The following is a 25,131-nucleotide window of genomic DNA, read 5'->3' on the forward strand; positions in this document are numbered from 1 at the left end:
GAAACTATAGGGGACGGTATGGATTGGCTGGCAGTCGACAGCATGGTGCTCTTCGCCCCAATCCTCAGACTTTTTATACATCACAAAATTAAATGAAATCATTGTGGGGTTGATTTGCTTTGTAAGACCCTTGTAAGGCTCTTGAGGGGACTTTTATTTGGCCCAATATCCATGGGGCCCCACCTCTATTTGCTTCCATGTGGTAAACATGTTAGCAAACAGCTGACATGCAAGAAGCATGGAAGGATATTTGCATTCACTTGTAGTCACTACTTGCGCCTAACTGATTCAAGTGACTCTATGTTTATCTAATTTTGGTTTCCACTAATACCTGATGTAAATACCTGATTATTTACTTACATGCTCCTAGCCACTCTGCTTGCTACCAGTCAGTAACTGACTTTCTGTCCAATCCATGCTGATAATCCGGCAGTATGCAAAGAGTTTACAAGAGGTGAAGCAACTGCCTGAAAGACAGGCAAAAGGTTTAGAACCAAATGTTTGGGACAGAAAACCAGAAAAATTCTAAAAAAATGACTTTAAGTATACAATGATGATGATTGGCCTTCAATCTAAAACTTTAACTTTAACAGAGATTCTAATTTTAATCTCTGTGCACTATACTGTAATTAGTGTGTTGAGAAGTAAATATAGCTGGCTTTTTGTCCCAAAAACACATGGCCACACACACACACACACACACACACACACACGCACGCACGCACGCACGCACGCACGCACGCACGCACGCACGCACGCACGCATGCAAGTGCACACACAAACACGCACGCACGCACGCACCCACACACACCCACCCACACACACACACACACACACACACACACACACACACACACACACACACACACACACACACACACACACACACACACACACACACACACACACACACACATACACACACACACAAACCTGATTGCAAAATAACTTACTCTGGATATGACTGACTGTGTACTATTGTTTAAATAATAGTCTAAAATAAAATTTGTTCAAATGTAGAAGCTAATAACGTTTTTAAAAGCTGTCAGTCTGCTGTCACAAATGAGATCCTTCCCTCTGCTGTATAGAAATGGATGAGAGGACGTGACGAATGTATCATTTTAATTCAAACCACACTTGTCTTGTCAGGTTAACTCAGCTGTCAGTGCTGAGGCCTACTTGAACAAATTTCTCCAAATATCTTCTCTAGCAACTGAGCATAGTCAAGCCTGTCATTTTCCCAGGAATAGAAGGGTAGTTAAAATTACAGCTTTTGAAGAGTGGAAATTTACGCACTGCCTGTTCTTAAATAGGAGCCTCAAAAAATAGACATATGGTAACATTTTTATATTTACACAGGACCAATTTACTTTAATGATATGAGTAGCATCTGCCTATGAGGCTGCTAAGCTGTTATACATGGACTTTCAAACGCTTGTTGTTTTATACACTGGCCACAGCTAATAACAAAAAAAAAATTCTACAACTGTTACTACTACTTATCATACTAATAATATTTAAATTAAACATTTGATTTAAAGAGATTCATTGACATTGAAGACAGATCTGTCTCAAAGATAACTTAAAAATAAAAAATAAGAAAAGATAGTAAGTACACTTGTTCATTTTTGGCCCTTTATTGGGGTGAAGATGTGCAGTTAGCATTAATATAAATGCTAAATATTGCCTTACACGGGTGTTATCATATATGTATCAGAAAACAGTTGATTATTTAACCTTTATTTAACCCTTTGGGATCAAGTATCACCTTTACAAAGGTTCCCAGACCAAGAAGGCTACCTATGTGCAATCAGACATGACCACCTCATAAAGTCTCTGGCCAACAGATACATGAAAACCCCTATTCTCAACCTTCTCTTAGCTCACTTTGGTCTCCATCAACCCTTGACGACATCTGCTTCTTTGGCTGCTTATTACACCATTGTGTTGAGGAGTTTGGTGCAAACTACACACTTCTTGAGCCCTTTCCACACAGTGATCACACAAGAGTGCTGCAAACAAGATTATTCTCTACACTGTTTGTTTACACTGAACAAAAGACTGGTGATGTAGAGCTGCATTCACATCAAATGCAATGCAAGTATTTTCTTTACATACAGCCATTGAAAAGATCTTAAAGTCCACTGTACTGATTTGAACAGATTTGGATAACCATGATGTGGATAATTGAGAACACAGACATCTCATTGAAAAGATGAGAGGAGATGTTACTTTGCTGACAATGACTTGGGGATGCAAAGACTAATACGTTACCTGAGTGGAAACAAATCATCCTATTGTTGAGAGTTGCAAAGATGAAAAGGGTTGGGAAACAAAGTTGCAAAGGAAAATGGATTATCTGGTTCTGAAAAGATCTTTTACTTATTACTTAAGTGACTGATTAGTTGGGTTGCATAATTAGTGGAGAACAAATCATTGGACACACTGGGTTGAGAAGAACTGTGAGACATTTGTATATCATGAAAGTTGTTGGTGAAGTTATTCCTAAACCATCTGAGGTCTGGGTCCTAAAGCATGAACATAAAACCAAGGAGATGAAGACAGATTTTGTGAAGAATCCTGCAGCCATCTCCTGGGTTGTTCCATATTTAGTGACAGGCAGTCAAGTTCATTGACCTGACCTTTGATGGTGTGCACAAAAAATACACCAGTGTATGTATTATTATAGCAAAATCTTGTATTTTTCAGGTAGATAGCACTTTTCTGAAAACGTTTTACTCTATTGAATCTGTGCCCACCTTCGTTTCTCTGCTGGTTGGGTCAATAAGTTTCACAAATAGAAATTGGCTGCATGGTCTTGTTAAAGTCTGTAGCAAGGTTACAGGCTTGTCTTTAAATTGCCTGAATCACCTGTATGACATCTAGACTTTGAAAGGAAACTCTTTCCATTGTTTTCGACCTGAGCCATCCTCTTACAAATGAAGTCCTGTTGCTCACCACTGATATTGTGCCAAAGCGCAGGACCAATGGGTTTAAACTCATTTGTTCCTGCTGCTATTGGCCTACTTAACAGACCAGCATATTTGTTTATGTGTCCTTGTTTGCTGTTGGCGGTGAAGTGATAATAAAAACATTTAAGATCCTTGACCATTAAAAAAAACAGTGTCAAACTCTATTTTCTTTCACTTTGAAATGACAGAGCAAACTGTCGTCTCTTCTTCAACCACATGAAACTGACAAATGGTTAAGTAAAGCCAAATTAAATATTTCCACTACCAGATCTTTTGTAAGATAGAAATACTGGATGCCACTCCATATCCTACGCAGTGAACCTTAATGGATGTCAGATTTACAGTACAGCCCACCCTCCAGTAAATGGAGGCTCCCACGCCTGATTCCATACTGCTCCTGTTGAGTGGGACCTTAGGTAGGGACCTTGTCTGCCCGATTGGGGGCGGCATTGGACAGCCACCTTCTCCAAACAATCCAGCCCCCGTCTCGGACTCACCGCCACCCACCCTCACTTGTGGGATCAGCAATTCAGATCGGATGCAAATCCAGGAGCGTCACTGTGAATCTGTGTTCTGCGAGAGAGATAGTCAGAGAGGGAGAGAGAGAGAGAGTGTGTGTGTGTGTTTGAGAGAGAGAGAGAGAGAGAGAGAGAGAGAGAGAGAGAGAGAGAGAGAGAGAGAGAGAGAGAGAGAGAGAGAGAGAGAGTTAGGGGGGGGGTAAAGAAGTGCAGTTGCATTCCTGGAGAAAGACAGATCCCTGCCCCTTCCTCCTCCTTCCTCTCTTCCCTCCTGGTCTTCCAGCCGGCGGCGGCAGTGAGGGACTTTTGATCAGGGCTGCAGATGCGGGGAACCAGGCTGCAGAGTGAGAGCCACTGGTAGCCTGAAGGGAAGTTGTGGAAGGAGGTTCGGTGCAACATTTAAACTCGAAAGAGTTTGGAGTTTGTTCTCGACCCTAGGTATAGAATTTTAAGTTTACTTTTTGGGTTACCTCCGCGTGATGGTAATGGGGTCCCAGCGCTCACTCCGGCCCGGAAGGACAGCGCTGCTCCTGGCGGGGCTGCTCGTGGCTCTGTGGCACCGCTGCGCCGCAAGTTGCCCGGAGAAAGACTTGGAGGACAGGGAAGAGGAAGCCAACATAGTATTAACCGGCACCGTAGACGAAATCATTAACGTGGACCCCGTGCACAATACGTATTCTTGCAAGGTAAGTGATCTCATTTAATTTCTGAAGCAATCAAGTGAAGTAGCGGAGGCGCGTTGCTTCAAGGCAAAGACACCTGCTCCTCCACCATCACGCTGCGTGTGGACTCAGAAAGTCCAATCTTAACTTCACACCTTGACCCTCGTGGAGCCATTACCACCGAGTTTGTCTCTTCCCTCTTAAATGCATAACGGCAAAAATGCCCAATGGCATTATTGAGTAACACTTTGCAGTGACACTAATATGTAATCCACTTTAACAAAATAAAAAAAGTAGTAACTGCGCTCACCGACTATGTCAGGGTCTCACACATGCTGTGGTAGGAGACCGGCCCCTGGCTGGCCCCTGGCTGCAGCCTTGAAAACCTGCAACTCCATTCCGCAAATACGATGGTTTGGGGCTGTAGTTGTGATATCTTTGCAATTAAAAGGGTCTTAAACTCTAATAGGATTACTCCACAGAAATAGCAAAATATTATGGTGAATTTTAGGCTGTCGTTATGAAATTTTAAGAAACATTTTTTTAATGCAGTAAAGTGTACTGAGAGTGCTACAAGGTGTGCCCAAAGCAAAGATTGGTAGTCATGCTTTACATAGTCATTAATCATCATATAAGACTTGTGTGATAGATCCGTCTGAAACAATAAAATTACCAAATCACATCTCACTCCAGGATTAAGGTTAATACACCAAAAAAAAAAAGACAACCAAAATGTCACTTTTCAGCAAACAAGCACATTTTGAGTCAGGAAGCAGGCTTTTGTCCATTCTTTTTGCATGACCACTCATTGTGAAACAAATTTATACACGTCATGCACTTGTGGCAGACCACTCTATAATCTGTCAAAATTATCAAGTGGTGTTTGGTCAGCTCTCTTGCTGCTGTTTTGTTCGGCGCCCACTTGCTTCCCATATCCCAGTGAATGAATGGAGTAGATTAGAGGCACGCGGCTTGCCTCCTGGAAACAGAAACCACCACCATGTGCTGAAATTTGACAAGACCGCCAACATGTAATAGAAGGGACAAGCTTTCCCATGACAGTGCGTAAAAAACCCGTTTGCATGCAGTATTTTAGATAAACTCTTGAATGGCTGGACAAATGCATATTTTGATCTTTGGTATAAAATTAATCCCAAGATAAATAATTACTTAATAATAAGTGCTATGACAATGCCTTTGGGATTTGAATAGTAAAAAAAAAAGAAAAAAATCATAAAAATGTGAATGTTCACTTTTTCTGAGAGAAACTGATTTAAATGTTCTAAAGGTGGTCTGCCAAAGAGAACGTGTTACAAGTTATAGGACAGGCCTGCTTATACCTACGGTATGTACTTTGAGTTGAACAAAACGCTACAAGATGTGCTGTCTTTCTGTTGTCCTTGGTCTAAAGGTAAGGGTCTGGCGCTACTTGAAAGGGAAGACCAGCATCAACCGTGAAATTCTCCTGGATGGTGGCAACAAGGTGATGATCGGTGGCTTTGGAAACCCTGGGATATGCGACAACCAGGTAGCCACGGGCGACACGCGTATATTCTTTCTCAACCCTGCATCACAGTCCATGGGGCCAGAACACAAGAACGAACTTATGCTCAACTCAAGTTTGATGAGGATTACCCTGCGTAACTTGGAGGATGTGGAGCACTGCGTGGAAGGTAAGCAACCAGTCCTTTGTATAATATTTAATTTGCGTGGGAGTCACATTGACCTTCATATGGAATTACTGTATTGCTGTATTACTGTATTACTTATTGATATTAAATAAATACATAAATTAATTAATTTAATAACTTCAAAACTGTGTGTCACTCATGAGAAAAATCCAGGGTGTGGTTGCTCACAGCAGTGCTAAATCCTTAGAGCAGCAAGGCTGTCATACACCGAAGGCTGCTGAAATTACTTAGCCTCTGGGTTAGAGTCAAATGTTTCCCAGAACTCAATGAAGTGAGGATACCTGAGTCATTTAAGCAGTTTTGTTGCCATGAGGAGTCTCCACCGTTTTTTAGCTATGCTACGCTTAGGGTTAGGTGAGTGTGTCTGATTAATACCTTGAGGACAAGGTTTGAGTGGTTAAAGGATGGTTCCCAACCTTTGCACCATGTAGTTGGGCCATTTTATGAAGTGTGGGTGGGGGCGGGGGTGGGGGGCTGCATAACACTACACAACACTTAACATGGGAACTTTAAAGAGGAAAACAAGTTCCCTGTGTTTTTTACTGGTGACTCTTGGGTACCTAACAAACCAGAAAACAAAAGCAGGAAAATCTGAATTTTTGTGCAAGTTAAAATGAAGTGAAAACATTTTCCATGACTTTTCAATATTTTGATGTTAAAAGACAGCAATAGTTAGAAAGATCTTGATATTTTAATGATTTGCATACTAGAATTCCTGCAGGAAATGAATTAAATAAATAGTTTTATTCCCACGAGTCAGTTTTTGGTTGGGAAGTCATTTGTCATGCTCTTATGAGACAAACCATGCAGCCACGACTAATAAATGTCAGCATCCACCATGACTGTGAGACGCAACAGCCTGGGCCCCCATGCCAGTGAACAGAACTGTTAGCTTGCCGCTGTTTAACTCTAACTGGTGCTTGACAATGTTGGCAGGTGTTCAAAATTTTAATCTAACTCTTAGACAGACTGGGACGACCAGGGGGAAATGACTCAGAGCACGAATCACCTTGCTGAGAGCCTTCTGAGGCAATTGCTGTTTCAGTCATAGGGTCTGTGTTGTGGATTCTTTACTCTGAACAGTTCAGGGTGGCAAGATGTTCCAATGGATGGACTTGTTTGCAGTGTAAAGTTGCATTTGGCACACACATAAAACTTCTTCTGTTTGTCTGTCCAGTCACGAAACACTGCACTGCTAACCTTTTTATCCAGCACTCTTTTCTTTCTTTTGGACTCCTGTTGTGGATAGGGGAGTTTTTTGGCTCTGATAAACTGTCTAGAATGTGCCCTTTTTGTTTCAAGGCTTTGTATTTGAAAAGGGTTTACTTTGCATAACCTGATTTTCTCATATCCTTTTACAGTTGAGGGAATAGCAGTAAGAAAATACCTTATGTCATCTGGGAGAAGTTTGAGTCAAATTGGGCTTGAGACATTTAAAAAAAGTAAAATTTTCTCAGAAAGACTTATTGACTGTCACTATGTAATATTGTGGCACAGTTTCCTGTTTATTCACCACCATTAACTCTGTATTTGTGTTGTGTGTAGTGAAATCATCCCTAATAATTAGTTGGTACCCCCATCCGTAGGGAAAATTTGAGGTTTGTACCAATACAGAGTTTTAATTAAGAGAGTCAAGTCAAATCCCATTTGTTCTGTGCAACGGCTACCCCCAGAGACTGGAACATCAGTGCACTGGGACAAGACTCTACCTGCCGCAGAACTCATTGTACCCTCTTCTGCTTTCTACTCATTCTTGACATTTTCGATAGCTAGGATAGACTCAGGAATGCTTGGCAGAGAGCTTGGGTGGGAAGGCTTCTGAGGTAAAAGAAAAAAGGCTTTGTGTGAGCTCTTTCCCACCAGGAGTTTTGGGGACACAGACACGATGGAAAATAAGATGAGTGATATAGATAAATTAAAAACAGAGAAATTCTTTCTCACATGTGAGAACGTGACGGATGCTGTATTTGCTGTGGCATACTTGTTGAAATTTGGATCATTGCCGTTTGACGATAGATTCCTTCTGACATTGTTTTTCCACACTATTTCTGCTCCACTCCTGTGCTCTTCGCACTGGGCGGTGGCACTTCAAGGCCATTCCGTCTCTGTATGTGATCACTTGGCTGCAGGGTTTTATCTGTAACAGGGCAGCCCTACACAAAGGAGTGTTTGCTAGATCTCAGTGGGGTCGATCAGACATTGAAAATTTTGTATGCCATATTTAGTGTATAAAAGAACCCCCCCTTTAGCCCTTTTCTTGTGTTCCTTGATTCCTTATCTTTACTTAAATAGATGGATTTAGAGATATACTGCCATTTTTGTGGTTAATGTAATAAAGTAAAAAGCAAAAATGTGAAAATTTTGCTTTAAATGACCACATCTACATTGTTCTATTCTTAACCTTGTCAGTCCTGATAAGCAAAAGGTCATTGGCACAGAATATCTTCCTCCTCCAGCGACCATTCACAAATGTGTTTGAAACCTTGGTCAATTGTGCTGTGAAGAGAGTTGACAGATAACATGTCAGATTCAAATACAGGCAAAAAGGGAAGTCATAGTTTTGCAAAGAGAAACAAAGACTCAGCAACATTGTCCTCATGATTTGTCAGTCGTAAGAAGATACAGATATTGTGCCACGTTTACTTCCACCCCCCCCCCCATGCTGTGTTAATAGCAATAAAGAGTGTAGGCATAGGTGTTTTAGATTTGCAAGAGAGGAAGCCCTCCTGATGGAGAAGTGTTGAGCGGTACAGGAAGATCTTATCTGTCTGGCTCTGTTTATCAGCTGCTTTTGTTTCAGCGCTTGATGACTTGATGTCAGAGTCTTTTCCCTCAAGGCTATGAAGAAAAGCAGCAACAAAGGGCTGTTTCTTCCTCTTGTCCTGATTTCTCCTTCCCTTTTTTATCTGGTTATTTCTTCGAAGAGGAGAGACGAGCCAGTCAAAAGTCAGTGCAAAGTCATGCTACAGCTGCATCAAACATGATTTCTTTGTGCCTTTGAGCTGTGTCTATTCAATACAAAATACAGGGTGGAGCTTGCGTGCCTCACCGGTTGGACAATCAGAAGGCTTTGTGGGATGTTAATGAGCAGCATTTTACTGCTCAACATACCACTGGCTCTTTATCATCTGTGTGTACAGCAGTCCAGAGATTCACTGGTAATGGGGTTTGCCAGGCTTGCTGAGAACATGATGGGGGTCTTGATTTTTCAGCAGGTGGTCTAGCTTAATGACGGTCGAGCAGACAGTCCTGTGGAATGTTCCACGGGGTGGGTGGGATGTGGGATGACTGTTTAAGCACTCCCCACCTCCTCTATAGGGCTTTTTCTTTGAATGAGCCTTGGCCTCACAGAAAACTTTGAGCTCTTTTCCCACTGTTTGTGCAAGGAGGTGGCCCAGAATCAGCTGGAATTCCTAACCTGCACCAGCTCCTACCTGGCTGCCTCCACCCTACTCACCTTCTTGATCTGTAAGGAGATAGTGACGGGATGATATGAGAAAAATTGAGAGAGTTGAATGCTTCAGTTCTTAGTAACTTGAATTCTAAACATCCTGAAAACATGCGGCTCCATCATTTCTTGAGCATTTTAAGACTTACCAAACAAAGGGGTCACTTCACAGTTAATCAGTGACTGTAACACTGGAAGACATCATATGAGGTTTAGTAGTTAATTTCTGAAGCTGAATTTAAATTTATTTTCCTTATATGTATTCATGAATGCACTGTAACTTTTTTAGAAATTTTACCGTCGTCTGTTTTACTTTAATCAAATTTCCTTGGTTGAGCACATAATGTGTTGTCTGTCAAAGGTCCTATTAGTTTATTTGTTGCATGTAATATATGCACAGGTATCTTTGTTTTAGTCATGTATTAGTCAACTAAGAGTCTGGGCATTTTTGGTTTTTGTATAAACTAGTGCTGTCAGGCGATTAAAAAAATTTATCTAATTATTTACAGGATTTGTAATTAATTAATCACATTTTAATCTCATACGTGCTAAAGCCCCCCAAAGAAATAATTTGAACTCTAAGACAATACAAAATTGTAGTGCATGACTAATCAATAGAATGCACCAAGAAGAGACGATTTGAAATCCACATTTTTATAGGTTAAGTGTGCTTTATAAATGAAATTCAAAAGAAAAAAGGCCAAGCACATCAGCAAACCAATTAGAACAGGTGCATTTCTAAAAAATGCAATACAAATAGTTAAATAAAATGAAAAAAAAAATCAGAAATAAAATAAGGCTGAGTCTCAAATAGGCACATAAGCAGACTCTCAATCAAAATGAACACTACAGCTAACTCAACACAGCAATTCAAAATGAATAGTATAACATGCCTCTAAATAAGGCAACTAAATGGTAAGATGCCAAAAGGCTTTTCCTTTAAAAGGGTAAGCTAACGTTCAACTCTGTGTCCTTGACATGTTTTACATTTAAATGATACGTTAGGCTGGAGCTGCTGAGGTGATATGATAATTCTCTTTTACAAAAGGTACAAATAATAATAACAATAACAATAACAATAACAATAATAATAATAATAATAATAATAATAATAATAATAATGGATTAGATTTATATAGCGCTTTTCTGGACACTCAAAGACGCTTTACATCAGATCCATTATTCATCCACTCCTCATTCATACTTGGTGATGCTAAGCTACGTGTGTAGCCACAGCTGCCCTGGGGCAGACTGATGGTGGCGTCTACAGCACAGATTGGCAGCGCAGAATCACTGCGTTTTTGTTGATAGTTCCGTCTTTGTTCTTTTTATAAATAAACTTTCCGCCCAAAGGTCCGAGTGGGCTTGCAGAGACTAACAGCTCTGGCTACCCGATTCAAGAGATACACCAAGGAGATAGAGGCCAAGATAATTAAAAAGACCTTCTCCACTCGACCAGCAAAGGTGTACTCTCAGTGGCAGGGAAATAACAGCAGCCGGTCAGACCGACCAAGAGCTGAGGTGGAGAAATACTGGAAGGGCATATGGGAAAGAGAAGCATCACACAACACCGATGCCCAGTGGCTAGTGGACCTGTGAACTGACCAAAGCAGCTTCCCAGAACCAGTAACCATCTCAATGGCAAACATCCAAGAAAGAGTGCCAAAGATAAAGAGCTGGTCAGCACCGGGCCCCAATATGATCCATACATATTGTGTGCCCAGCAGCAGAGATGAACCAGCTACTAAGGGATAAGACACACCCAGAATGGTGGTCTGAATACAGGACAGTCCTGATCGTGAAAGACCCACAGAAGGTTTCCATCCCATCCAATTACTGGCCAACAACCTGTCTCTGTACAACATGGAAGCTCATATCAGGCATCATGGTGGCTAAGATGAGTAGGCACATGTATCAATATATGAGCGGGGCACAGAAAGTAGTTGGTAGTAACACCAGGGGAGCCCAGCATCAGCTACAGGTGGGCACAGCAGTCCACAGAGACTGTAAGAACAGGCAGACTAACCTGTGCACAGCCTGGATTGAGTGCCAGAAAGCCTATAATTCAATGCCACATACATGGATACTGGAATGTCTGGAACTGTATAAGATCAACAGGACACTAAAAGCCTTCATCACAAACTCAATGGGAATGTGGAAGACAACCCTAAAGGCCAACTCCAAGCCAACTGCCCAAGTTAACATCAAGTTCGGCATATACCAAGGGGATGCACTATCACCACTGCTGTTCTGCATAGGCCTGAACCCCCTCGGTCAGATCATCACAAAGAGTGGTTACGGATACAACTCTTACATCAAACATAGCGGTTTATATTCTTGGATTGTGACGAACCTCACGTTGTCGTGTGGGGAACCAGTTGTTTTATACACCAGGACCAAACTCAGAAAGCCGGTGTCTACCTGGATGACCGGACCATACAACCGAAGCGGCCTTCGTCTTCGCGTTCATCCGTCCCACACATACGGAGCCGTTATGGCTTTGTTGGTCACAGCGGTTTGTTTTCTTGCGACGGCAAAGAGTTAATGTTGAGTATGGTGGGGACATGCTCGCCCAGGTTTAGAACTGTGCTTAGATGACATTCTGAGTTGAGATATCCTGTCTGTTGGTGTAGTAGTATGGCACAGCTGCCACCAATGTTAAGAATTGGCTTAGTTGTGTTGTGCTTGTTTTTGTTTACCTTGATTTAAAAAAAAAAAATCATTTAAGCTTAATCATTTCCTCTGAGTTTGTAGGGGCAGTTTTTTCTACAGACAAGGTGGTCTACCTCTGCTATAAAACATTCTGGGAAATCTTACAGCATGCTTTCTTCCCTATAATTTAAATATCAGTCTCAACTACCACCTGCTCCTGTTTTAAGCTTACCTAGAAATTGTGTTGATGGATTAGAACATCCATCCTGTATAGTAAAACATGATGACCTATCATTTATTTGCCTTTCCATTTTATAAAAAATAAAAAAGTTTTTTATCTGTTGCCTGGAAAGTGTGTGAGAACTATATTCAGCCATGACCTGGTGGCTAAACTAAAGCACTGGGGTCCTTATCCAGTTCATGACTGCACAAGCAACCTTTTGTCTTCAGGGGGTCACAAGAAGTCAAGACTTTAGGGATTGGATTTTTCTCAGGGTCCTCCAATGGATTAGGCAATAGTCTAAGAGTGAGAGTTCATCTGCTTTCTACAGAGCTTTTCTGCAAAGGTGTACCGTAGGTAAGTCTGTGTACCATGTGTGGCTTATGTCAAAGCTTTTATGCAATGAAGCGAACGGAATCGGACAGATCAAAAAACTCTGATGAAATAAGCAACAAAGGCTCGGCAAGAGAAACAAGGCCAATGGACCTGTTTCCCAGCTAGCCCCAGTCTCCAGAGTTATTGCACATTTTAGATTTTAATTAAAAATGCGGGAGTGGAAAGCCTGTTTGGCATAGCAATAAAGGGCTCTGAAATGAAAAAGCCATGAAAGATGGAAGAGAGCTAAGGAGGAACAGACCACTTAACCGCAGGCTGTTCACCTTGGCTTGTTTCCCAACTAAAGCGAGCTGTGTATCACTGTCTTTCTGATATGGATCAGAGATGATATTGATTGGACCCAAAGACACCAACATGTAGTGACATGCCTGTCACATCAGTGAGATGTTAACATGGCCACTGTGCACACGCACACTGTGCAACACCAAGCCTATCAAAATATCCTGACTTTATTAGTTTTTACTGGCTCAGTGCAATAAGACAATGCTCTTTGAAACACCTTCAAAATGTCTTTATAGGAATGTAACCAGCTGTTTAAGTGCTCATTGCACTAAGATCTTCAATTGTCATTTCCAGTACTTTCCACCATGCCGTGACCATAAAGTATTAAACTATTAACTATTAAAATGACCTGCATCATGGTTTCCTCATCAGAATTCAAAATACTGTCAGACCTGAAATTGAGGAGATCTGAAGTTGGCAGCAGTTTAAGTCCCAGATAAGCTCTTTAGTAGAAGAGAGGGGAACTAAACTAGGAGGGTCTGGATAGTTGACTTGGATGTACAGTGACCCGGAAACATCCGTCTTCCATCCCAGACATAAGGAGCTCAGTGCAGCAGTCTGCATGAGCTCTGGGCTCCCTTTAGGGAACTGGATCCGTGACAAAATTCTTGCTCCAAGACTGCATTTCTGAAGCAGCTGCTGTGGCAAGTGTGGCCACTTGCTCTCACCATGCCAATAACATCAGGTTTAAGAAAAAAGGGGTTTTGTAGCATAGCAAAGCCCTAATGTGTTTTAAGATTTAGGTCAGCTCAGCTGTCACTCCAGTGTGTATCACACTGATAGAAAACAAGGAAGAGAATTAAACCTTTCTTTTTTTCCCCCCTATTACTTCTTTTTGTTGTTGAATGCAGACGGACCCTTTTTCACCAACCTTTCTTCCAACTATAATCCCATACTATTGTGCCTGTTATTGCCCTCTACTTATGAAGGAAAGCAGATTATTGATCATATTTGATGAATGCTCATCTGCTGTCAGCTGTATGTCCGTGTGTCTCCAGAATTATGTCAGCAACTTCCAGCAGTGTTCCAATACGGCTCCTTCTATCTCAGGATGAACATCTGTCAGTGTTGTCCATTTTTGACCCTTGAAGACATTTATCTGATAGATAAAAATATGAGGGATTTGGCTCAGAGGTTAATTACATCCTGCCGCCTTCTGAACCTCGACTGGAGATGCAGTGAAACAATACTGGCAAATTAGACGTATTGTTTCCCAATTGTCTCAAATCATGCACCAGCATACCACCATCCATGTGTATGGCAGTCCAGCCAGTTATATATGCTGGTATTTGGGGCTTTATTTTCATTGATTGGAATAGAACTGCTCCTGTACACATTCTCTTTGACACCCTATACAACACCCATGTAGCGTTAGTAAATGCACCTTGGTATTAGTATGCTGTTGAAACAGCCTCTGCTCTTCTGGTCTAGCTTTTTCTGCACAATGCGACTGTAATATTTTGCTCCCATTTAGCCCATGAACATTAGTGATGGGATGCATTATTTAATATAATAACACCTAATAATAGTGCTGCTCATACAGGAAGTAAAGGAGACTTCACAGTTGGGGGTCCCACATTCACAAACAAATTGTGCTATTTACAACCTCATGCGGTGCTATTTTGCTCCTCACACAGCATAGGCTGTAACTTCCTCTCCACACCTTCATCTCTGCTTCATCATCCAATCTAATTGTTGACAGAATGATAAATCCAGGAAAAACTTCTCTCTTTTTTAGTGACTTGTTCTTCTTATGCGTTTACCATTATTGGTTTATCTTTCTCCAAGATTTTTTACCTTCTCAATTAAATTGAGTGTTTTTTGCATCCATTCTTTCTGTTAAAACTGATCAAATCCTTCTAGAAGTTTTTGCCCCACCCACATTGCTATTATTCTCACAGTTGTCATCTTCTTCCTCCAGTGTTCCCTTCTCACAGGGGTTTCACATGTAATTAGACTGGAATCCCCTGCCCTATAAAGCTGTCATAGTCCTAACAACCAGGTGGAGTTTGTGCAGACTTGACATCAGCCTCTGACCTAATTCCTGTGTTTCTCTCTCTCCCTCAAATCAAGTCTCTTTCTCTTTCTCTCTCTGTCTCTGTCTGTCTGTCTGTCTGTCTGTCTGTCTGTCTGTCTGTCTCTCTCTCTCTCTCTCTCTCTCTCTCTCTCTCTCTCTCTAACCCCCCCCCCACTCTGTCTCTCTTACAGCTCCCTCAAGATCTAACAGAACTGATGAGAAAAAAATATTTAACTTTAACTCAGTTTTTTTAAGGGTTAGGGTCTGATACATCGCCAGATCTCTGTATCCTGCTCCTCATTTGCCTTGAGACTAGAGACTCAGGCCGTCCTTAATTAGCTACTTTCAGTGAAACATGCCTCAATTTCCAACTGTTAGACATGTTGCTTTATGGGTAATGTAGGCATTGAATTTTAACTTTGAGGGAAAAATACAAAAAACCCCCACGATATTAGTTCTTCTGCTACATTGGTTTCTATCAGATGTATGCTATGTGTGTCAAAATAAATTTTGCATATTTAACCATAACATTATTGTTTAAATGAAAGAATGTGCTTCTATGTAGGGAATAAGTAAATCAGAAAAATCAGAACTTTTCCGAATATTTTATAGTTTTGGTTCTTTTCCCTCCTGAGAGATGAACCCTTTATGGAACTTGTCTCCTTTCTCTCTTCCTCTGTGCTTGCCATCCAGGCTGACAGATTTGTCAGGCCTGAGGGAGGTACCCGGCCTGCCCCTGTTGTTTTAGCCAACAATGGCAAGGACGTGATGGCTTTCAGAGACAAACAGATGTCTGGCAGTCTGGCAGATGATGTCTCACTAGCTTGAAGATGCATCCACACACACACACACACACACACACACACACACACACACACACACACACACACACACACACACACACACACACACACACACACACACGCGCGCGCGAATGCATACATATATAGAGACAGACTTTATTATATCCTTGTCAGAATGAGACATAATATGTCACTTAATCTTTCCCTGTCATTACATTGTTATTGATTTAAACAGTGGCTGGTTTATAGGAACATGTCCACACAGAAAATAAATGGCTCCACAAGGTGTTTACAGGTTTGGCTAAGACCTTGAAGGTCCACTGTGCCTTTGTTTTGTTGGTGTAGTCCTTTAATTAATTGTGCCCACTATTTTAAATGTTGATACAGCTAATACAAGGAGAGAAATATTTCAGAAAGATTCAATTCCAAGAATAAAGTGATATAAAGTATAAAAATAAATGACAGGTGCAAACATGCGGACTAGGAGAAGTAGTAAGGGTGTGATAGAAAGGACAAAATGAGTAAAAGTGACTAAAAGCAAAAGGCTGGATCAAAGTTTGAGGTAGTGAAATAAGTCATTAAAAATAAATTAAAATCCAAATACGCAAAGGACACAAGGGATTATGTTTTGAGGTTGTGACTGATATCCCACATTCACCTTGAAAATCTCAGGACATTAAGTTTAACAGGGATTAAAAGAAACGAAAGATATTGGGGATGTAACTCAGTGGTAGAGCGCATGCTTTGCGTTTATGCTGCCCTGGGCTCAATCTTTGGCATCTGCAGCCAGGGATTTCCCTTTTATTTAATTAATCACACTATAAGATACATGAAGCCTCGACCATCAGAGAAAAAGAAAACTGTTTCTGTGTTTTTATTCTTGGGCTGTGTTAAAATCCGACACAAGCAGACATGTAGCGGGTGCCATGAGGGAGCTTTTGGCACCCTCCAGCAGAAGCATGATGTCTCAGATAGGCTAGGCCTGGGGGAGAACGTTTTATCACAGACTGTGAGATATTGCCAGAGGTATGCCCTGATCAGCCTCTCTCTTCCTCTGCGTTGTCACTCTAACAACCCTTGTCCTGTTTCCCTTCCACAGTGTGGCCTTATTATCATGTAGTACTCCCAGCCAATCTGATAGGGTCCCAAAACTCCTGTGACCATTAGAACAATAGCAGCAACTGGAAAATATTCTACATCTATCAATCAGAGAGACCTTTCTCTGCACTGAGTGGGCAGAGACTTTACCTCGAAGAACACTAGAGGTAAACATTCTTGAAAGGGCTCTTAGGAAAATGTATTAACAGTGAAATGGATAGAGGTGTTGAAAGTGAGAGATTTGTTGTAGCAATGTGATAGTTTTTCCATAAACTGCCCCCTGCTTGGATAGGTTTTTAGAATTACCTGCCGTCTTTTACAGGAGGTAATGTGACTATTGGAGTGGATTTGAACCAATAACATCAAGTGGCAATGCGGCAGATTTCTTTCTGTATTTTCTCTGCTCTTTTTGCTTGTAAATTACTCTTACGTCAGTCTAAGATAGATGTTAGCACAAAACTCAATAATCATTTCACAGCGCTGGAGATGAAATACAGCCCTGCCTTCCAATAGATGAATTAATATGGCACAAATTTGTCACTTCTACCATGTTTCAAGGGAAACAAAAATACCTGGAGAACAGTGTTATGTTCAAGAAGATAGTTTGACATGTAATGACTAGACATGTCCTAAAGAATGAGATCCATGTGATAGATTTACATGGATGTATGCTAAATTTGAGGTGACCAATTTTTGTGAGGAATAATACTTCATATCAGGTAGGCAGAGGATATGAGATCTTTTGTGAAGAGCAGTAATCCTCCCTCAGTTTGCCTGGTCTTCAAGGTATTTTCTTGCTGGCTGGGGATCCCTGTGTATTCCTATGCCTCTGTTGACACGATTAAATCACACTGCATTTAATTGGGTTTCGGTCCAATAATGATGTCCGTCTGGTTAAAGCGTCAAGGAAAAGAAAATCTATACATATTCATGATCCGTTTTTTACACGGCTGCTAACCACCTGGAGGTCATCAGTGCAGCCTGCCTCCTCAAGGGCAGGACAGGTTCCAGCATGCCAAAGCTCCAGTGTATTTAGTAAATGAGAAAATGTGAAATGTCATTTGTCCTACTGGCTCCCAGTAAATATTAGACTTGCTTTTGTCTCACATGAATGGAGGGAATAACTAACGGAGCTTCAAAGATTGAGCAAATCCATGGACAAATATTATGGAGAATCTATTCTAAAAACATCCATGAAGCATTTTTAGGCACAGCACCGCTTCCAAAGCAAAAGGCAGACCCACATTTATTTTTTCATCCATTGACTTCCAGGACCTTATTCTAACCTAGTCAAGGGTTCAGGCTGGCACATGACTTTCCAATCTCTAGACTTCCCATTCCAGCCAAATGAGGGAGGAGTGAAAGTCAAGAGGTGTCACAGGTCAGCTTGCAATTGGGTTTTTCCTGAGGCCAGAGGGTGTGTGAATAGATGGGGTGAAATCAGGGTCAAATATGTTCATATCTCCAAAAATTTTCAGATAAACAATCTTTCAATTAATTTCTAATTATTATTATTATTATTATTATTATTATTATTATTATTATTATTATTATTATTATTAATAATAATAATAATAATAATAATAATAATAATAATAATAATAATAATAATAATAATAATAATGTTATTATTATTGTTATTATTATTTCATTTCTGGAACAACGACATTGAGTTATGATTAAAGCCCAAATATTTTGAAGTCTGTTACACAACAGACTAACAGTGTTCCTATCATTATCATTAATGTTTATATGTGTTTACAGTTCAAAAATAAAAATACATAAGTGAAAATAACTTGAATGTTTGAGATTAACAACAGTTTAATGAAGTTAGAATGTGAATGTGTACGTGGGTTAGGCTGTGTGTGTGTGTGTGTGTGTGTGTGTGTGTGTATGTGTGTGTGTGTGTGTGTGTGTGTGTGTGTGTGTGTGTGTGTGTGTGTGTGTGTGTGTGTGTGTGCGTGCGTGCGTGCGTGCGTGCTTGTCTGTGCTCTTGCCATTGAAGATATTCCTCCCGTTCCTTCAGTAGTTCCAAAGTGGCTCTTTGTTGTTCTCGCTCAAGCCAAATCTCTGTCTTTGTCCCTGTATGTGTTTCTTCATGTCTGCCTATATATGAGTCACTCTTAAACAAACTGTTATTCTCCTTCTATGTCTTTCTCTCTGTCTCTCAGCATGTGTCTCTCTTTCTCTGTTCATTCTGAGCAGATTGAACTTGTCGGTTACGATGCCAGCAGAATCTTGATCAGCTCCAATTTACATCTAGACAATGGGAGGAGTTGAGAGGCGATTTCTTCCTTCTTTTTCCTTTCATTTCCCCTCCCTAACCCCGATTCCACTTTCTTGTTCTCCCCTCTGCCTCTGTGCCATTGCCAGTACCCCGATCCTTCCTTCTCTATTGTTTTCTGGGAAGATGGGTGTCCTGAGAGACTGGAAAGAAAAGATGGAGTGGGAGCCTCCTTGACTCTAGACCAGTGGTTCTTAACCTTGTTGGAGGTACCGAACCCTGCCGGTTTCATATGCTCACTCACCGAACCCTTCTTTAGTAAAAAAAACTTCTTCTTTTTTTCAAATTTATGACATAAGTATATGTTTTACGTAAACTTCATTTGACATTTATTCTGGTGTCATCGAAATTTGAATTCAGATCCTATTTGTAAAAATGAAACACCAAGGTTAACTGGCTGCTCTATGCACAAGCATGATGCCTCTCACATTTGATGACATGCTGCAAACTAAAAGTGACCCTGCATATTAATTGCTGTTTAAATTAATTGTATGTAAGGACAGTGAAGTGGAGAAGCCTCTCACAGTCCAATTAAACTAAAAATGATCTGTATTCTAAGAAGGTAAGCCATGAAATATTGATTCACTAAAAAAGAGAACCAGATGAAAAGTATTGCACAGGTTTGGGTCATTATGCATACTTGGTGGGTAATCCACTAGAGAAATGAGTAAAGACTATTGGACAAGAATAGAAAAATCAGGTGTGTTAGAATGGATGGTGTTGGCCTACTGTGTTACAGTTTGATTGTCTGTGAGGACCTCAAACCTAGTGATGCCTGCTTTCTTAAACCATGTTGTCATGTTGTTGGGTTGACTGATGTAACAAATGGCTTTGCTTATCATCAGTGAGTGAAATCATTGTGTAACTGATTACATTTTAAAGTAACTTGAGAAACATTGTGAACATTTCTACTTTTGTGGGACAATATAGGCACAGAGGTAACTAAAATGACCAAGTCAAGGACAAACTGCTTTTTTGGCTTTGGAAGCGTTAAGGCAGTGGTCCCCAAAGGCAGTGGTCCCACGTGGGCCGGATGCCCACAAGCCTAACCCACCTCCACATTTGGTACGGCCTCCTGGACAGTACCAGAACCCCCCCCCAACAATACTGAATCCCAGACAGGTACTGGGCGGCAGTTGCTCAGTCGGCTTTGTCTTGGGCTAGGGACTAGAGGGCGGCCAGTTTAAGGCCCATGTGGCCCTGAATCTTCAGAGTGTGAACTGGCAGTGGAAAGGTGTCAGTTCAACGACTGAGCACTGCCGAGGTGCCCTTGAGCAAGGTTCTGCACTCCCAATGAGTTGCTCATTGCACCAAGACGGAGCTGCCACTGCTCTATCTCTCACTGTATATTACTGTATATCTGCATGGTTGTGTGTGTTTGTTTCAGGGCCTGTACAGACACACACACACACACACACACACACACACACACACACACACACACACACACACACACACACACACACACACACACACACACACACACACACATCATATATACAGTATATTGTATAAACTTGTGTGTAATATAGCCTATGAGTGAAAAAAGTATTTCCCAAGTGGAAGAACATTTCTTCCTTTTCTGATTGGATCATCCGATAACAAGAGGAGATAACTGGTTGATCCTGGTTTTTCGCCCAGTAACTAGCAGTCTGAGACATTTACAAATCCAGTTTTACACCTTAACAGATCTAGTTTTACACCTTCAAGGTACCCTGAAAGTTTTCAAATATAGTTTTTGATGCTTAAAAATTTACTTCTAAGTCTGTACTACTTCAACAAGTTCATTTGGGCTAATATTAGCTACCATACCACTTTTGACTAATATTGAAATTATGCTTTTTCCTTTTTTTGGGGGGGTTAGGGTTAGGGTGAACGCAGTGTTCACACAACGTTGGACAAAAATCTGGCCTCATCATTACTGGTAAAGAAATATAAATATGTATGGTAGGGATGCCAGTGCAGAATCGATGGAGCAAAAAATGTGGGAGAGGAGGCTTAATTAGTTTTATAACTTTTCAGAAAAACTGTGTGTGATGGACCTCATAATTCCTGCCAGCATGAAGTCACAGTTCCATGAGAAGAGTGGTATTTTGCCTTAAGGTTTACCAGAGGCAGATTACATGCAGTCAGCCATGGTGATGTTTGGATTCACTTGATTTGGCCACGTAATTACTCAAGTGGAGAAGCAAAATGAGATGCTTCATGCAAATCAGATGGATAGTGTGAGATTAAGAGCCAATGGTCTCTATGCTTCTTCAGCTCCCTCATAACCACCAGCCTGGGTTTATTTGTTATCATCAATTTCAGTTTTTGTTACCAGGGGTGACGAGGCAGAGACATGCACATTACTATGTTTATGTATTATTTTTACATACACACGTGTTGTTGTGTGTATTCGGAAATGCATTTGAATTTAGGTGTTTTTTCTGAGGTATCAAGGCCTATGAAACCTCCTGAGATTGAGAAGACTGCTTTCCAGTTCCCCTCCTCTTGTGTCAACTGAGCTAACTGGAATTGAAATGTGCTGAGAATATTTTTTTTTCAAAGACTCACTCAGTTATTAAACAACTCAAGGAAGATTGAATTAAGTTTATCTGCAGTGTTCAGCAAGCATGGCAAATACTCTGTCAGAGCTGGAGCAGATTGTAAATTATCACCCTCAGGCCACTGCCAGGACTCTTTTTAGATCAGTGTTGACAAAGGCTTGGGGAATGGCTTCTGGTTGGGTGTGGAGGATTGGGGGACTGGGGTGTGTCCTTTGTTGTCGACTTCTTGTATTTTTGAATCATCCCCTCCCAGCCACCTGTCAGCTATCACAGTCGATTATCAAAGCTCTGAGCTGAGCGTGCACACTTAACCTGCTCTGAACTTTGTATATTATATATGGCTGTCCTCCTCTTGTGAGATGACAGTCAAACCTTTTTTTCTGGACGATAGAGGAAGATTTTTTTAAAGACAATTCCCCAGAACCATCCCACCCTGCAGCACCAACTACTATCCTTAAAAAACTTTTTGGAGCATAGGGCATACACCATTTTTAAGCAAGATGAATTTTGAAGCTCCAAACTTGGAGCAGGTTTTGCAAATTTTCATCATTCATTGAGCCATTGTGGTTCATCTTAAAGAACTCCCCAGATCATGAAAAGAGATCACTGTCTGTGGGTTTGATTTTGAGGAGTCAGAAAAGACTCACACACATGCACTCATCCAAACACACTCAATCCGGCCCGGCCCTGGTTATGGAGATAGGTTCTCATGTAGGCATATTATTCACGGGGATTTCGTTCTAAATGAGGTGAAATTATTGCTGTCTGTGAAACGGGTGCTTCCGATGTGACTGCCAGGACTTAGCCTGCTCCTTTTTGTTCTGCTCCCCTTTGTTGGCCTGTATGATGGGGTTACCTGACCCTGGATGTGACAGGCACACAACAGGAAAGGAAAAAGCCATTTGTGGCAATGACTTTTAGAATCAAGGTACATTTATAATGTGTGACTGGCTGTCTGATGTATGAAAAACGCACATACCTTTCTGTAATTATCTTTTCTGACACTCAGTGCTCAAATGGCTTTTCACATCCATATCTTCTTCTTCTTCTTTTGGCTTTTCCTTTCAGGAGTCGCAAATCAGTTGCCTCCATCCAACCCTGTCTTTTGCATCCTCTTGTCTCACACCTACTACCTTCATGTCCTCTTTCACTACATCCATAAACCTCCCCTTTGGTCTTCCTCTAGGCCTCCTGCCTGGCAGTTCAAAACTCTGCATCCTTCTACCAATATATTCACTATCTCTCCTCTGGACATGTCCAAACCTTCTCAGGCTGGCCTCTCTAACTTTATCTCCAAAACCTCTACTGGGCTTGCACTAGGAGCTAGTATGTCTAAGCCACTGTGGCTCAGTGTAAAATAATTGAGCAAGCCACAGAAAGCCACATTCTGTGTCCAAGACAGTGGCGCACGGGCTTGTCGGGAGGGGCGTGGGGGGGCAAAATCTTCTGTTCAGTTAACCTACAAAAATACACTTAAGTCAACAGTTCAAGCTGAACTATCTTTATTTCTGTCCTACTTTATGCAGGTATAAATGTGATATTCAACAATTGAAAACTTCCATTCATTATTTGAAGATACAGTCATACAAAATATTACTCAATGTTTACTTGTAAGTTTTACTTAGACTAGAAGACATTTCAACTTTGACCACCACCAACACCATTGGTATGCCATAGTTGATTTTATTTTATTTTTTTTAATTCAATGACATGATTTTTCATTTCAATTTAAAAAGGCATGAAAAATAGCAAGCAAGGTGAATACATATTTACATGCATCGCTGGTTATTCCTGCTGGTCATAGGGAACAAAAGTCTAAGACTACAAACAAGTATTGATAATATCTTTCATTTACCTTCTGATCGGTCTGTCACCACTCCTCCCCCCTCTCAGCATTCACCATTTGTTTATTAATGAGGACTTTAACACAAACTCTACTATAAAACACTGGATTCTTTTGATCGATCGTCCTCGCCTTGTCGTACACCAATTTGCGGGTTCAGCTTGTAAAAAAACAATATTTTTGTTTTTCATTGGACGAAAGGAGGTCATGACCCGAGTGCATATTTAATGATCGGGAGCATTCAGGTCACTTCGGCTATTTCCTCGCTAAAGGAAATAGCAGCACTCACTAGTGGAAGTATCATAACAGAAATAGCGAGCACTGCATGCTAGCAGAAATAGCGAGCGCCGCTAGCGAGCGAAAAACTTGTAAGTTTTAGCCTTTTTTCCACAAAAATAATAACACCACTGTGGCTACACAGTCTAAAAACCTTGTAGCCAATCTGGAATTTACTTCGCCTATGACGAAGTGGCGAATGGCTAGCGTAAGCCCAACTCTAACATGTGATGTCAACAATCCTACCTGTGGAGCATACCCACTAAAAACATCGAACATCACACCTTCGATTTTCAGCTTAAGACTCATCACTCATCTGACACTCTTTTTACCTCCAGGACACTCCTAACAAACTCCTCCTTCAAGATAACTCCTACTCCATTTCTCTTCCTATCTACACCGTGATATAACAACTTGAACCCTGCTCCTAAACTTCTAGCCTTGCTACCTTTCCACCTGGTCTCCTGGACACACAGTATGTCTACCTTCCTCTTCTGCATCGTGTCAACCAACTGTCTGCCTTTTCCTGTCATAGTTCCAACATCACTCTCAGTCCTATCCTCTTGGTGTTCCTCTTTTCTCTCTTCCTACGAACACACTTTCCTCCTCTCTTTCTTCGACCAATAGTAGTCTAATTTCCACCGGCACCCTGTAGGTGAACAGCACCAATGGCTGTCGTTGTTAACCTGGGCCTCGACCCATCCGGTATGGAAGTCATAGATTTGATACGCATTTTTGATTTGGCAAAAGTTTTACGTCGGATGCCCTTCTTGACACGACCCTCTGTATTTATCCAGGCTTGGGATAAATACACTGGGTTGTGCCCTCTTGCAGCTACATTGGCTTTTCATATCCATATTGTCATTGAAAAAGTTGTCTGTCGTTGAATTTCTCCTTATTATTAATGTTATAATTAGTCATTTAGGTTGTTATTGATAACATTAGTCCTAAACCAGTTAGATGATGAATTGATTTACTGAACTGTAAAGCAATTCAGAACTGTGTAATCTCAAATCTCCTGTTCTCAAATTCATGTTTTAGTTTCTTTTCTTCTTTTCTACTTAGTGAACAAATTTAAGACCATTTCCCTGAAAACTGAAAACTTTCTTAGATAGATAGATAGATAGATAGATAGATGGATAGATGGATAGATGGATAGATAGATAGATAGATAGATAGATAGATAGATAGATAGATAGATAGGTAGGTAGGTAGGTAGGTAGGTAGGTAGGTAGATAGATAGATAGATAGATAGATAGATAGATAGATAGATAGATAGATAGATAGATAGATAGATAGATAGATAGATAGATAGATAGATAGATAGATAGATAGATAGATACTTTATTAATCCCGGAGGAAATTGTATATATCCACTGCTCAGGCATTACATAACAAATAATACTGGATAAACACCAGG

The 25,131-nt window shown here is 40.9% G+C and overlaps 1 protein-coding gene across 1 annotated transcript in view; it reads left to right on the plus strand.

The window, feature by feature from the left end:
• The first annotated feature begins 3,779 nt into the window (after positions 1 to 3,779).
• The window catches only part of agrn (agrin), a 266,995-nt gene continuing 245,643 nt past the window's right edge, over positions 3,780 to 25,131 (plus strand). Inside the window, exons 1-2 of the mRNA XM_068330831.1 lie at positions 3,780 to 4,176; positions 5,564 to 5,825. Of these exons, the coding sequence (XP_068186932.1) occupies positions 3,970 to 4,176; positions 5,564 to 5,825 (469 nt within the window). The 5' untranslated portion in view covers positions 3,780 to 3,969. The remainder of the gene's footprint in view (positions 4,177 to 5,563; positions 5,826 to 25,131) is intronic.

This window comes from Antennarius striatus, chromosome 2 (assembly GCF_040054535.1).
Source record: "Antennarius striatus isolate MH-2024 chromosome 2, ASM4005453v1, whole genome shotgun sequence".
Lineage (NCBI taxonomy): Eukaryota > Metazoa > Chordata > Actinopteri > Lophiiformes > Antennariidae > Antennarius > Antennarius striatus.